At 41.4% G+C, this 15,430-nt stretch overlaps 1 protein-coding gene across 1 annotated transcript; it reads right to left on the reverse strand.

Moving 5' to 3' along the window:
• Positions 1–2,758: 2,758 nt before the first annotated feature.
• On the reverse strand, positions 2,759–15,251 carry LOC139916300 (uncharacterized protein C16orf52 homolog B-like). Its single transcript, XM_071905120.2, has 3 exons — positions 14,435–15,251; positions 6,003–6,215; positions 2,759–4,289 (listed from the first exon to the last, which is right to left on the reverse strand). The coding sequence occupies exons 1-3, from the start codon at positions 14,682–14,684 to the stop codon at positions 4,105–4,107; spliced, it is 648 nt and encodes a 215-aa protein (XP_071761221.1). The 5' UTR covers positions 14,685–15,251; the 3' UTR covers positions 2,759–4,104.
• Between the last annotated feature and the right edge of the window lie 179 nt (positions 15,252–15,430).

Consider the following 15,430-nt stretch of genomic DNA (forward strand, 5'->3'; position numbering starts at 1 on the left):
CATAAGCAATTCCTAAAAGGTATTGTATATATCCTATGAATGTTTTTCATCATGTGTTGATGTGTAATATTGTCCTTTCCATGTGACTGTAACTTATCATTATACTACTGCAGATCTTTCCCCTTTATTCTCCAAATCTTCATGACGGTTTCTCCTGTACCTTCAGTACTGTAGATGTCAGAAACTGCAGTATATGGGATGTGCAGTGCAGTAATTACTCTCTCTGCTCTGAACCTGCAGAGAGTAAAGATACTGCATGTGGAAGCGTTCCTGTGACCGGACAGATGAAATGACAGAGAAGCTTATTAAAAGCATGTATCAAAACTGGTCTCACCACTGCTGCTGCTGTGAAATGTCGTTTAATACCAAGTGAATAACGAACAGCTGTGGAGGAAAAGTAGCAGGAGACGAGTGAGCAGAGGGGCAGCGCTCCTTTATTACTTTTTTAATTTCGATTTTGTAGGCATCCAAAAGAAATGATCACGTAATTTGTAACAAGATACTTTTTTTTGATAGAAGAAAAAAAGCCCTTGTAGAGCTGCCTGAACCACTTGATGCTGTAAAAGAAGGCTGACAGACTGTTCAATGATGTAAAAACAGGCAGCTGATCATACTGATCGGACACGATAAAGCCTCTGCTTGGACCAGTGGGAAACACACAAAGGATTTATTTCCAAAATGCTCTACATTCATGAGGAAAAAATAGATCCCAGCCACTTCGAAAAATAGGTTAAAAAGCCTTTAATCTGTTTGGATATCCATCATGAAAAGTTCACAAACTGCACTCATTGGGCCAAAAGTTTTTTAAACTTTTCATAATGAATAGCCAAATAGAATAAAGGCTTTTTAACCTATTTTGGAGGGCCTCGGATGTTTCAGCTTTCTGCCATCATTAACATCAGAGGCTGAGATGTTTTCCAGCCTCCTATCTGTTTTTCATGATATATATCCATTTTGAAAAATAATTGCTTCCTGGAAACTTTTTTTTTTAATAATTCTCTTAGTTTGGCTTTTAACTTCAAAAGTATTCTACAATAAGATGCACTTTTGCAACATGTTTTTTCAGAGAAGTTGCCAGTTTTGTCACATTGGTAGATATCTCATTTTGGAATGGGATATCAGACTTGAAGGGCAGATTATGATCTACACTGCATGTACAAAAGATTAGAGATATCTTCCTCATATTGAGTTGCAGCACATCTAAATTATCTCAAAGCTTAAAAATCCTCCTCTGATTCTCTTCATCTACATCTCCTCCTTTGTGATCGGTATAGATTTAATAAGGGAAATCAATAAGGGATATCGACCTTTACCTGGATTAATTTCATCAGTGTACTTCATTAAAGGAGAAGTGTCCCTAAGTATTTTGTATATTCAGTGTACTTTGTACTGTGTGTGCATCCATCATGCCCTCATATTATAAAAGGTGATCAAAATCTGGATTCAAAAGCTAAAAAATAATGTTAAAACACCCACACAAATAGAGACACAGCGCCTTATTGAGCAATAAAATAAAGTATTAAAAGTATTAAACTGTTTAAATTCTTCGCCTCATACTTCTTTAACTCGTTAAAGGATAGGTAGGATTTTATTTGGATGTGACTGTTTAGAAATCCCTGTATCAAAGATGACTGTTCAATTTTTTGAAAACAAAGTCCATCTATTTTAATTAAACATATTCCTTCCCACCAGCGTGTTATCACTGAATATTTGTATTGTGCAACTAGATACAATTTCTCATGTATTTTTATTCACCTTAGCCTTGGAGAGAGAGAAGCTGCTTTATCACTTTATAACGCCCGACCGTACCACCTCTCTCTCTCTCTCTCTCTCTCTCTCCTTTTCTCTGTTTGTTACCATGGGAACCGCAACGTTTGAAATAAAAGAAAAAGCAACAAGCAAGGACACAGCAGGGTACACTTGAGGAAAAAAATGGATTTCAGGTCTTAAAATAGCAGCACTTGTGACTGGGAGAGCCGGTTAGAAGGTCAGAGGCGGGAGGCCATCTGAATACTTGACTCCTGACAGCAGTGGGAGAGTGGGATATGACCTTTAATATGGCTGCCTGTAGCCGGCTGGACCGTTGTAGAAAACACACACACACACACACACCAAATACTTTTCAAATAGGTTTCCATAGCAACCTAAACATATCCTGTGTGTACACTCTCACACAAAGGATGAAAATGGGTGCGAGACTCGGCTCTATCCAAGCTCCGCTGGCGCCGCGCTGTACGGTTAAAAAAAAAAAGAAAAAGTTAAAAGCATCTGTAAGACAATTCAGTGAATGATTTTATCCATTCTGCACCCATCTGACTCAACAGTTTTAATCTGTCGCTGTCAGGTGAAAACCTCGCATCTCCAAAATGTCAGGGATAAGGGAAAACAACCTTGGTTTTAGCTCGGTGACGATGCATTTTTGACATTATCCAATGGGTTTTGAAAGGGTTTTGTCCTTCAACAGAAGTGAAAATAATGAAAATCACAACCTTTGGAGTTACAATATTTTCACACGACAGCAGCAATATGCTCTAATTCCATCTCGAAGTAAGAAAAATCTTGTCAATCTCTCTCTTTATCTCTTAGTTCCCTTCTTAGCACATCTCTCTTACACAATCATAACTTTGCACCGATTACGTTGGTGATTTAGGAATTGAAGCTCGTCCTTCTGTTGCTCTCACTGTAAACTGGATCGTAAATAATGATGATGAAATGAACCGGTAACACTGTCGACACAAAGCGTTGAGATAATCGATGCTTCAGTGAGTCATTTTTAATGGGATGAGATCTTCCATGCTCATTCATGAATATCACAGTGCTTCCAGAAACGACACAGACCGGCTTGTCTGTTAATTTATGCAGGAATAAACTTAGGCAACAAAGACCCGAACACAGAAAACAAAACTAGTCAAAAAGATTTAAGTCATTTCTCGATACAGTGCATGAACAACAGAAAAAACTCAATGAGGTGAATTAAGTACATTCACTACATCGTTAAAATGAACAAAGCTTGAAAGTTTAGATGAAAATGTGACGTCATCCCAGAGACCAGCTCCTCGTCCTGCAAGAAACCCGTGGACACGTACAGTATGGCTACATCTTCCCATTTACTGACCCTCATATTGATATGAAGTAGGGACCGATGCGGGTTTTTGAAGGCCGATACTCATATTTTTTTTATTTCATTTTGACCATTTTTCAAGCCAAAATTAATTAATTAACATATTCAGTGTTTCCCCCAGAGTTTTATTCTCATCAGGGTGGACAAGCCTCTGAAACGGCATTCAGAGCATCATGGGACACTAAAACTCTCCACTGAAACCCAGACTGGTGAAATTATTTTAGTGTTTACAGCTCTTTAAGGCAGGGAGACCCGTCCATCTACTGAATGGAAGGGGAAACTCTGGGATACATTTGGCCTTTAAATGAAGAATTCATTTACAAAAAAAACATGATTGAACAATTAAACGAATAAATAAAATGTGATCAGCGAGGAACCTCAGTTTATTGGAGGTGAACGACATGACTGGCCGATATCTGATATTTAGTAAAAGGCAGATATCGCCCCAATATATCAGTCTAACCCTAATATGAACAGATTAGGGGACGGGATGAGAAGGCAGAGGGTTTTATGTTACCGTCTTGCTACGGGATGACAAGCGTCCCAGATGAAAGACGACACCGCAGGGGTTTTCTTTCCAAGTCCTGATGTTTTCATCCACTTTCCCTGACGCTCGTTCTTCTATCCTCCTCTGTCTTCACCCCTCATCGATCGGGACGGACGAAGACGAAGGGACGCTTTCACTCACTGCATCTACATCCACCTCTGGTCTCTCTGGGGGGGGAAAAATGATCACAGATGGACAGAAGCTACACCCCGACTTTTGGCTTCGGCCATCTGAGCCGCATCGGGACGATTCACCAAAAAAAAGAAAAAAAAACACACACGGGTGCTTCTCGATTTCCTCATCGCACTTCGGCGATGCTTCCAACGCTGCCGGGGCGAAGTCAGTTCCACTGGCCGTATGTCTCCAAGGATACAAAAAGGGGTGTGTGGGGGAAGGGGGGGGGGGGGGGGGGGGGGGGCGGATATATTCGGATTTGTCAGCCAGGTAAGCACACCTTTCCAGCAAACAGCAGTCCTACTATGGTGAAGAATATGGAGAGAACAAAGAGTACATAGGAGGAGCCCACCACTGTGTTGTTGGGCAGTTTGTATGGCTGTCCTCCCACCTCGTTAATGTAGAAGCCTATTGGGAATATGAGAGCTGCCATACAAAACAGGACCACTGGAGAGAGAGAGAGAGAGAGAGAGAGAGAGAGAGAGAGAGAGAGAGAGAGAGAGAGGCGTTAGTATCCTATCTAGACGACACATTGTTGTTCACAGTATTAAATATCTAGTTCCTCGTGTCCACTCCAAAAGACTCATTCAGAAACTGGGCCACTTTACCACCTTTAGAACCAAAATATCACAGCCACATTTCAGACATAACATCCAGATACAAAACTGATCACTGAACCTATTCACTGTGTGTGAAAAACTGTCCTTGTCCTCCTAAAAGCAAATAATAGCCGCCGATATGAAGCAGCATCACATAATTCCACCTTCAGAGCCAGAAAAAGCTCCGGTCGTCCTCGCTAATAGAGACGAGCTTCATCTCTCTCCTGTAAAAATAGAAACCGGTTCATCAGTGAAAACTCTCTGGCAGACACTTCGTCAAGATGTTTGCAGTCACCAGACGGAAAGCTTTCACTGAAACGATAAGCAGCACGAAGCGCAGAACGCTGATATCAAACTGATCCCCGCTCATATGACAGGAGATTCTCCAGGTGCAGCTGATTCTCATTTTGCAGTTTGTCAGTGTCACAGTTTCAACCTGGACTTGATTCTCCCGTCTTTTTCCATCATACTGATCGATTTAGACCAAAATCTCATCAATTGCTTCACTATAGAGCTACTTCAGCCTTGCTTGGCTCTCTAATACAGTCCAAAAAGGCCAATGGACACTCAAAAAATCAACCACAAAAGCACCTAAAGCATGTCTTTTTCAGCATATTGATTGCTCGTGTTGGTTGTTGGTTAAAAGATGTAAATGAAAAGTATCTAAAGTGAAAGTCTTGCGTTTCTCATACAGTTTTGATGCTTCCTTGGCCGTTGTTTCAGCACTTTCTTCTTTACTGTTGTTTACTCAACTGTGGCTGCCTGTCTACGTGCACCGCTGTGTAAAGTAGTGCAAAATAAATAGTGAAAGTTGTCACTTAAAAATATACATGTCTCATATATTTGGGTGCTTTTAGGGTTGATTTTTGGAGTGTCCGTTGGCCTTACAGGACTGTATTTTGTATGGTATGATAGTTAGAACGAGCTAAAAAGGCGAAAAAGTAATTTTTCATTCCAGTGTCACAAAGTTTCAATTCATCACCCCCTGTGGGCTGAGAAGTGACCGTACCCGACACTAAAATTTCATCTGGGCAAGAATCTACAGGGTCTCAGTTAGCGGGGATGGGACGCTCTTCTCTACTGCAGCCCCACTTTGTGATTTAGGCTGATATGGTGGGTGTAATTTCACAAAAAAAAATTGACATGTGCAGCTTTAACACGACCAAGGTTAGAGGTTCAATTCCTATGTTGGCCGATGCTTAAGATGCTGCAAAAAGCTTTGGGTAAAAGCATAGCAGCATCCGCCAAATGTTATATGTTGTGTATAGCCTATGTTTCAGTTAGGAACTGTGATAGACTTGGTTGTGCAGCGGATTTCAAGCACAGACTTAGAAATAAACAAGTAGTCTCCTGTATATTATGCATTTCTCTGTTCTGCTTCATCTGCTTTAGATGACTCAAGTAAACATTTCCAGGCTCGCGTCGCATAAATTTACATAATGTGGCGCTGGGAAAAAAAGGACTGCGCAAACAATACGAGTCACCTGCGTGTCTGTGAACACATCAGAGACACTGTGGGGGCGGAATAAGACAGAAGTGATGGAGGAGGGCGAACACCTACTCCCGGTGAAGGCGATCCAGCGGGCGTATCGGGTGGCCTCGCGCCGCCAGTGTGACATCACCAGCAGGCCGCAGGTGACGGTGAGCGAGATGATGCCCAGGACGATGAAGAAGAGCGTGGTGACCCACTCCGGGGGCAGCTGAGGGGGGATGCAGGTCCGGTCCCGTCCGTGGATGGTCTGACACTGCCGGACCAGACCCACCGTCAGAGAGCCTGAGAGAGAGAGAGAGAGAGAGAAGAGTCAACTTTCTCTGTGTTTATAGAAAGAGAAAAGCTCCAGGTTTTATGGGGGAAAAATGTAAAAACTGTAGAACTCGCAGCTCAGTTTGTTAGTAAATGTCTTCAGCTGTGTGAGAAAATATAAATGTTAAAAATGTATTGTCTGCTGCAGATTTACCCTGCTTTCCTTTTCCCTTTCTATCCAATTACTCCTTCAAAAGAGTTCTTCTCTTTCCAATATTGATTGTTGTTATTCGTTAGATTACTGTTTATATATTATTAATTATTAGTCAATGTTGTAGTCTTACCCCATTTGAAATATTGTACTGCTTTGTCAGAGAGAGAGAGAAAGAGAAAGAAAGAGAGAGAGAGATTGATTAAGTTCTATCCATGTTGCTGCAATTCCTACTGGTGGCTGATAGAGGTTGATAAAGATCAAAGATGCCCCTTTAAATTAAAAAGTGGGTTAAACTATGACCTCCATTATGAGATCATCATAAGACAAACCACCACCGACATGAATAAAAATCAGCAAAATATAGATATAGTTTTGGATGTTTTTACAGTGGGAAAACACACATTCTATTCACTTAAAACGATTTAGATCTTTTGATAGTTATAGTTATCGTCCTAGATGTGAATGGGCCTGAAGGTTTATCCTCCTCTACATCGCCGACACACAGGAGGCAGAGACAGACGGAGTTAAGCATCACATCACATTCCTACAGACACAAACAAACAAACCAAACCCTTCCAACAAGCCAACACAAGCTCCAACTCTTTGCGGCTCTTTGTGGTTTTCACAACACCAGGTTACTGCACAACGAAACATGACGTCATTTATGAACGTGCGTCGGGAGGGAAACAGGCTGTTGGGCTGCAGGCCAATGACAGCCGACATCACCCCCCCCCCCCACCCCCCCACCCACCCACCCACAGCATCACAGGGCGAGAGAAACAAGAGACTAACAGTAAGGTGGAAGTCAACAAATGAAAAGTTCAGCGGCCCCAACATTAGGTGGTGAGTCACTAACCCCAAAGCCTGGTGGGTCCAATTATGTCAGCTAGGTCAGACCTCTGCACGCAACACACACACACACACACACACACACACACACAGACCAAGCAGGGGAACCCCACCCTCCAAGGCCCCGCAGAGAATGCATCTGCTCAGCACTCCGCTCCACTCCTCATCCAGTCCGACAACAGAGGACTCCTCACATATAAATGAGAGAAATGCAAAATTAAATCCTCCCACGCCTCTTTTGTTGTTTCTGTTTTTCATGTCTTTGCCTCTTTTGTTGCTCTTTCACAGCATTATCTGGAGCCAGCAGTTGGTGCCAACCACAGAGAGAGGGAACTTTATATTTACGTTTCTGGGATTTATTCAGGGGGCAACTTACAGAGTGCAACTGTAGAATAAGATGGGCAACATTACAAGCAACCAAAATTGCAGGAAATGAGTGCAGGAAAATAGAAGGAATCAGAAATATGAAATTGACATAAAACCTCTTGCTGCTTTTAAATAAACACCTGGGACTTTCAGTGATTCAAAAAAGAGCTCTTACTTTATAATTAACACCGGAGTATTTTTTAAAATCATAATTGTGGGCTTTTCATGTGACAGTAGAGATATAAACGAAGATGAGTTGTTGACACAGAGCATGGATAAAACACTTGCATAAAGTATATTCAGTTAGTTATGAGGACATCACAAGTCGCAATCTTTACAGCAGTGTGTTAAGACGTGCTAAAATAATTAAAGCTGCACTTGGCGGCCCCAAATGGCAACGAGAGGTAACTGTTTGAATTTTAAAGACTTCAAAACCCAGAAATGATGTAACACGTCGTTGGTGACGCAGCGCTCACTTGTTGCCGTTTTGGATTTCACTCTTAAATCTCAATTCTTTATTCCCTGTGTGCTGAGAGAAGATTTCCCTCCGGTGCCCAATATACCAGAATTGAATTTGGGCAATCAGGGCAAATCTGCGAAGTCTCAATTAGCAGATATGGGACGCTCCGGATGGGTGAATTTTTATAGAGATCTTGCCTGCCTGGTGCAGCTTTAGGTATAAAGCCTCGTGTTAAAGAGAGCGTGGTTAGATAAGACTATCGTGTAACTGGAAGTTCACAGGTTCGATCCTCTGCAACAGCCAGAGCGTCTCTCCACGTCAGCGTCCTCGATGTCCTTGATCCCTCTGCTGAAATGGATCTGTGTGTCAGAGGAGCAGGCAAGGAAACGAATCCCCCGGGTGGAAAGACCAAAACATCAGACTCAAGCCGAAGTGCTGTCGCTTAACTGAAGTTTTACTTGTACACCTGCTGGTATAAAAATCTTGAGTAAAAGTAAACAGTTGCTAATCTAAAATGTACTCAGACATGTAATAGACATTGTTAAATATGACTTTTTCCCATACAATGCAAAAAACAACAAAAGGACAGAGTTCAACATGTTTTTATTGACTATGTCGAGAGTAAAAATAGACTTTTGAAATTCATGTCATTATTTGACCTATGATGTAAAAAAACAAATAAAAAACGCCATTATTCCTCTAAGTTACAACACCGATGTTTCCTTTGCTATTAGCTGTCCAGCTAGCAAAACAACAACCAGGCTAACACAAATCAATAATACTGTAGCTGGTTTGACGGCTTTTTGGCTAATATTAACTAAGCTACTATTATGGATAAATTTAAGTATTTAATGTTACAGTTAGTTAATGTTTCCTCCACATGCTCACATGGGTTTGACGCAGGTGAAATTTACCAGTGGAGAGTTTCTGATGTGCAGAAGAGGATTAGGGTCACATGTGGAAAATGTATTTGAGTTCTGAGATTAATAGTTTAATAGATGAATAGAATTCCGAGTTTAAAGTCAGAATTAGTCAGTTTATTCTCAGAATTCTGACTTTATTCTCAGAATCTCAGAATTCAGTTATAGAGTTCTGACAGAATTCTGACTTTATTCTCAGAACTAAAAATGTTTTTTTCACTTGGCCCTAATCCTCTTCCGTACTGACGCAATGCTTATGGAGAGCCTACAAATTTTTTTACTCTGTAATGGATGTGATTTAAAAAGTAGGCAAGTACAATACTTAATACTTTTTGTATTAATTAATAAAATTGTAAAACACAAGTACAAGCTCACAAAAAAGTTACTTGAGAGAAAATGTAATTGGTTACCCCCAGCCTTGTGTATTCCTAATTACACAGTGTGTAATACGACAACTGAGTACTCTAAAAAATTCTTAAAAACATTCCTCATTCCTCTCCCATATCAAGTTCCCCTCTCATCCATCCTGCTGCGTGCCATAAAAATAAAAACAACCTTTTAAATAATTAATGGTCCCATAGTATTAGCCTCAGTTCCTGTACATGGATACAGTGCTGAGTGGGGAGACGTACTGATACCAGGAAAGGCTGAGGATGTGGGAACCGCATCCTTCTGGAGGCTGACCGCTGTTCCCCCTATACACAGGATATCCTGTTCCCTCTCACACATCCTTTCATACAGGGAGGGAGGGGGGGGGGGAAATCTGAATAGTGCCGTTTCATATTTTTTCCCAGACATACTGCATACTGGAGCCCAAGTCAGAGAGCTTGATTAACAACCAGTGGTGAATCCAGATGTGCTGTTGCTCCGTCTCAGTAAGGAAAATGGCATTTGTTTGTATAATAAGAATATGAATAAGGAAAAAATATAAAAATAAGAATAAACACTTATTAATCAGCACTTTTCAAAACTTAGTTAGACAATAAAAACGCCAGAACATGAATTAGAAACATAAGAATTAAACAGGAAAAAACCCTTGCAAATAAAAACACAGAAATGATGTAAAAGACTATCTGTAAACTGCATTTTAGCAGAGAAAACTTCCAGAGATATACAGCCAATTCTGCATTCTATCAATTTGAATAACACAGCACAAAATAACGGCTCTTTTATTGGTTTTGAAAGCATTGAGACCGCAACACAAAACTGGGGATACATAAAATCCCACCACAGAAGGTTTCGGAAGGTTTCTGCAGGGCGTTGTTGTGGGATATATTAAATGGTATCGAATCAATCCAATTGTCCTTTAATAGGATTGGGCATTTGGGAAATAGCTGATGCACTTATCCAGAACAACTTGCAATGAGTGTTACAGTGGAATAAGCTTTAATTCCTAGATCCGCAGCATTTCAAGCAATAGTAAGAAGTCCAAGGGTCAGAGCCGTAATGCCCTGACAATATTCCTGTGACCCCACACCAATTATCCTGTGAGAGAGAAGGACAAGGAAACAAGAGAAATAAGAGATAAGGAGAGAAAAACTAGTTTCTTTTTTTTATTAAGATGAGACCGTATTAGACGGAGCGGATGAGAAATGCTTTGTCATGCAGCACAGTGTTGGTGTGCATGGTCGTGTGTGTGTGTGTGTGTGTGTGTCGTGTAGGTACAGTATACTTTACAAGCGGCCAGCCAAAATCCGAGGTTGGTAAACACTTCCCGAAACCCAGACAGTCTCCCACTGCTTCCAAATTCACAACAGAGTACTTACTGTACTTAACTAGGCGGCACACCGGTGTTCATACACAAATAACAACACACACACACACACACACACACACACACACACACACACAGAGCTCATAAACATGCACTCTAACATTGTGGTACATGACAAAGCATTGGGAATTACAGAACAGCAGCAAAGGAAAACAAGTTTGCCTTTAAGTGATTCAACAATGTCACAACAGCAGCTAATGAGCGAAAGGTGTCGCCGTCTCCATCTGAACGACCACATGATGACGAGTCAACAACAAGTGCACCGCGGGACTGACCTTGTTGTACATTATTAACATCGTGAGGCATTTCAACATTCTTACTGTTTTGTTGGTGTGTAAAAAAAATCTAGTGAGAAGTAGTATCAGAGCCAGTGTAAGTGCGGGAGGAGGAAACAGTGATTTCCACAGGACGATTCTCCATGTTTTTGACACAAAACGCTCCCAGCCGAGGGATAATTTCCGTCATAATTGAGCTTGGAGAGCTTCAATTCTCTAAGCGGAAAGTATTTCTGTCCCAGGAGGCCTAATTAAAAGTCACTACACACATCTCCATTCACAAACAACACCCACCCCCCACACCCCATCATCAGGTAATTACTATTAGGCTAATTAAACGGGAACAAAAGGCTTTTAGTCCCGTCCGATTTCACACCACTGCTCGCTCCTCTGTGGAACAGGAGGGCAGAAGCCTCACATGGAATTAATTGTGTTGAACTTAAGCCCATTTTGAAGGATAAAGAGTGAGATGTGTTGGCAAAAAAATGTTTTAATTGATTTGGTGGGTTTAGTTATGCAACGTAAACCTGTTTGCCATGCACTGAAGTAGCAGCTGCATTGAGTAGGCTATATTTGCATCTGATTCAAGCCTGTGATAAACATGCAACACAACTTTGCATATAGTGGTGCGAAGGCCGTCTGTTTGTTGCTGCATCGGTTTTAGTTTTAGTCAATGTTTAGCCTTTGGACTTTGGATCTGGATATTACAGTAGTGCGATACCTAGGGAATCTGACAATCTACAAACAAACATAACATATGGTATTTGGTGGGCACTTCTACTCTAGGGCTGCACAATTAATACCATATAATCATATATGCAATTTTTGCTCCCACAGCTAATAATCGCAGGCTGTAATATTGTAATAACAGCAATAATTAATCACTCAAAACATAAATATTCCATTCAAAACATCTGCTGTGAGTGAAAATAATCATGATGTTAATGTAGATGCCATAAATGCAGAAAAATAATTATGTTTGTTTCAAATCATGCGGACTAATAATCATAATTAACAACTGTGATCACAGTATCTAGCAATTATCATTTCAGACACAATTATTCGGCCCTAGTGCACATCAGATTTATTCAAAGCAACTTGTAGTAACATGACAACATACTGGTTCTTAAAGGGATCTTTGGTTAGAGCAGTGGGTAATACTGTATTCACTGAAAAATAAAAAATTCTGGTAAATCAGAATAAAGAGTCCAGCATGGTTTTTAAAAAGGTACCATAAAGGTTCAACAATGTACATTTGAACATGGTCCTATAGTGAACCTATAAGCTGTAAGCCCTTCTAAAAGGGTTCCTTATAACACCAACAAGGGTTCTGCTATAGTACAGGCCTAAAGAACCATCTTCCTGGTATTATATAACGATTTTAGTTAAGTGTGTATACAGGACCAAAAGTTGTCCCTTGAGGGTATTTCATTGAGTGTTTTGGGGACAAGCATTGGAGTAAATTCTTAGCTTGTTTAACATTGTTTATGGACACCTATTTTGTATTTTATCATTTTCTTAATGTAATTTTGAAGCATACATATGGAAAATGTAACTTTGAAATTGTGCTTTACTCTAGTTAAGTGGCTACAGCTATTTGGATGTGATGGGATAGTTAAGTGACATCACTTGTTTAGCCTACCGGAGATAAAGTTGGCAGCTTTTATACTAACTCCAGTGATGTAACACATTCATTTGCATATTAGATATTTGTAAACTTTTCTCATCATGTCATGTGCCTGGTTTGTGTCCCCACCTATCCCATCATGCTAAGCGCACACAGTTATTGGCTTCTCATAGACAGTGAATGGAGGTGAACTGTTGGTGAAATCGTGTCACCGTCACCCTGTAAGGTCTATCAGTAGCCATCTCCTGCCTTTACTGCAGCTCTCCACCATAACTCAGCCATGGGAATTTGATAAAGAATACTAATATGGCTGTCAGGCTCTCTGTCCGTCTCTCTGGATCAGAGGCACGGCAGAATGACAGTGAACAGATATCCATGACCACGGCTACACACACACACACACACACATCCACAAACACATACACACACTCGTTTCACACATCTGTTGGAGCATTTTGTCAACTGTCCCTGTCATGGCTGGTACTTGATGCTGAAGGATGGGGGAGAAGAACCTGAAGGGACGAGGAATTTGAACATGTTGGTGCAAAATGCCAAAGAGCAGAAGGTGGCTGGTGAAACCTGGGGCGATGGGACAGGGGTTCAGACTACCCAGGGCCCCAAACTGAGGGAGGGGGCCCTAAAGTGTCCCGACTAAAACGCCTTTTGTGGACCTATATATTTATAAATATTTCATACTTTAATTTCACACTGCTCTGGCATTTGGTGTAAATCTGCAAAACTGCAAACAAATTACACTTTCTCAAAAATACGGTACTGCAACTGTCGTGGAATAGCTGGAATAATGGTGGTGTGGGGAGGAGAGGAGAGTGGAGGGGGGCCCCAGAGTCCCCCTCCCATGCATATAGGACCCACAATTCCTAGCTACGCCCCTGGGTGCAACCTGAGTTTCTTCAGTTTGCTTTTAGCTCAGTACCCACTGCCTGAGTGTGGAGACAGAGGACTCAGCTGGACAGCAGAGGAGAAAGAGGACAAACACTTGGTGGCGAGTCGCACAACAGCTTTGTCAAATCAACATTTTTTAAAGGTGGTGTTGCCAACAATCTTGCTGAAGAGGACATACAGCTGGGCACTGATTCAATATCATCATTTATGGTCTTTCAGTACAATCATATCATGATGAAATATGATACTGAGTTATTGTAATATGACATTCTGCTGTTTAAATTAATGAAACACAGCAAATAGTAATTAAAATCTCTCACAAAATTAGATTTGAAGCAAAGTTAGGGATTATTATTTTGAAAATTTGTGGAGTTTGTGCATACTTTATATTAGGCTACATGCAGTTAAATACAATGACCATGAATTTGATTATTTAACATGTGATTTTGCATATCTGTGTTTTCTGCTAACACCTCAAAACTCCAATTTTGGTGATTTTCATGATATTCGTTGACCTCTTGGGCGTATTAAACCCTTTCAAAACCTAATGGATAATGTCAAAAACTCATTATCATCAAGCTAAAAAATAAGGCCTTTTCTCTTCTTCCTAAAAAGTTGACATTGTGGAGATTGGAGGTTTTCACTAGACAGACACGATACTTTCGCAGATATCGTTATACATCTATATCGCAATAATTTCTTACGATTATCGTGATATGAATTGTTTCCATACTGCCCAGCCCTAAACAATGGTTGACCCTATAGGACAGTGCACATAAACCATTAACAACCCATCATGTTTGTGATAGTTCACCAGTTAAATGGCAGTGCTGGAGTGGAGAAAGTGCCAGTATAACTTACCAGCTGATTCCCCGGTGTTGATCCAGTCCGGGTTGGCGATGCTGGCGATGGCGAAGATGTCTGCAGCTAGGAAGAGGCATCCTGATATCACGGTGAGTTTATCCATCGCCAAGAAGACGCGTTTGGTGATGGACAGCAGGGAGGTCAGTGTGTGTATATATGCCTCTATCTCACCCCTCCAAACGGGAGACAGGACATTTAAAAGTCCCTTACGTTCAATGGCGAGGATCCATAGCCATGCCCAGATCATGCCCTATCATCGTGGCCATCACTGCGGCGATGGGGACGATCCTCGGAGCCTCAATGTTGCCTGTGCATCCCGTTTAATCCCGTACAGTCCAATACGCAGACTTATTCCTTTAAAGTTCCTGGTGATGTTCCTCCTACAGCCGACCATGGCCCGACCTGCTGGCACTTCTCCAGCCCAGGAGAGGATCGCTGACCGGGCTCATGGATATTTAACAGCTCCCTCCAGATGACCGTGCATCCCGCTGATGTTTGCAAATGGACTGGAGGAAAAACAAACCGGGTGTGTTGCTGTAATCGCTAGTTAATTCCCAGCAGCGGAGACGGATTCATGCATGCAGCCTACTTATTTCCTGACTCTGCATGAAGCCCCCCTCTCTCCATATGGAAGCTTTTTCCTTCTTTTAGGCAAGCACAAACCAAAAACGCCGCCCATACTCAGCCACGGCAAAGTGCTTTCTGTGAAGCTTAAAATACCTCCACTTCTAGTTGAATTTCGTTATTTTACCCCTCTTTAAAAAGCTCTTCAAAAGACGTACGTTTCCTCTCCAGCCGCTCCTGGTCGTCTCCCTCTCTCGGCAATGGGAACTGAAAAGCGAGCTCGCGTCTCTCCGTGTGTGTAGTGGACACCAGCTCTCGCGAGAAAATCCGTAAACACCAAACGAGAACGGGAAGCTATTTTCATGTTCCTAAAGTTGGCATCACCACAAATCATGCAATCAGAACTGTAAATGGGTTGTGAAAATTACT

The sequence above is a fragment of the Centroberyx gerrardi genome, chromosome 20, assembly GCF_048128805.1.
Source record: "Centroberyx gerrardi isolate f3 chromosome 20, fCenGer3.hap1.cur.20231027, whole genome shotgun sequence".
In the NCBI taxonomy this organism is placed as follows: Eukaryota; Metazoa; Chordata; class Actinopteri; order Beryciformes; family Berycidae; genus Centroberyx; species Centroberyx gerrardi.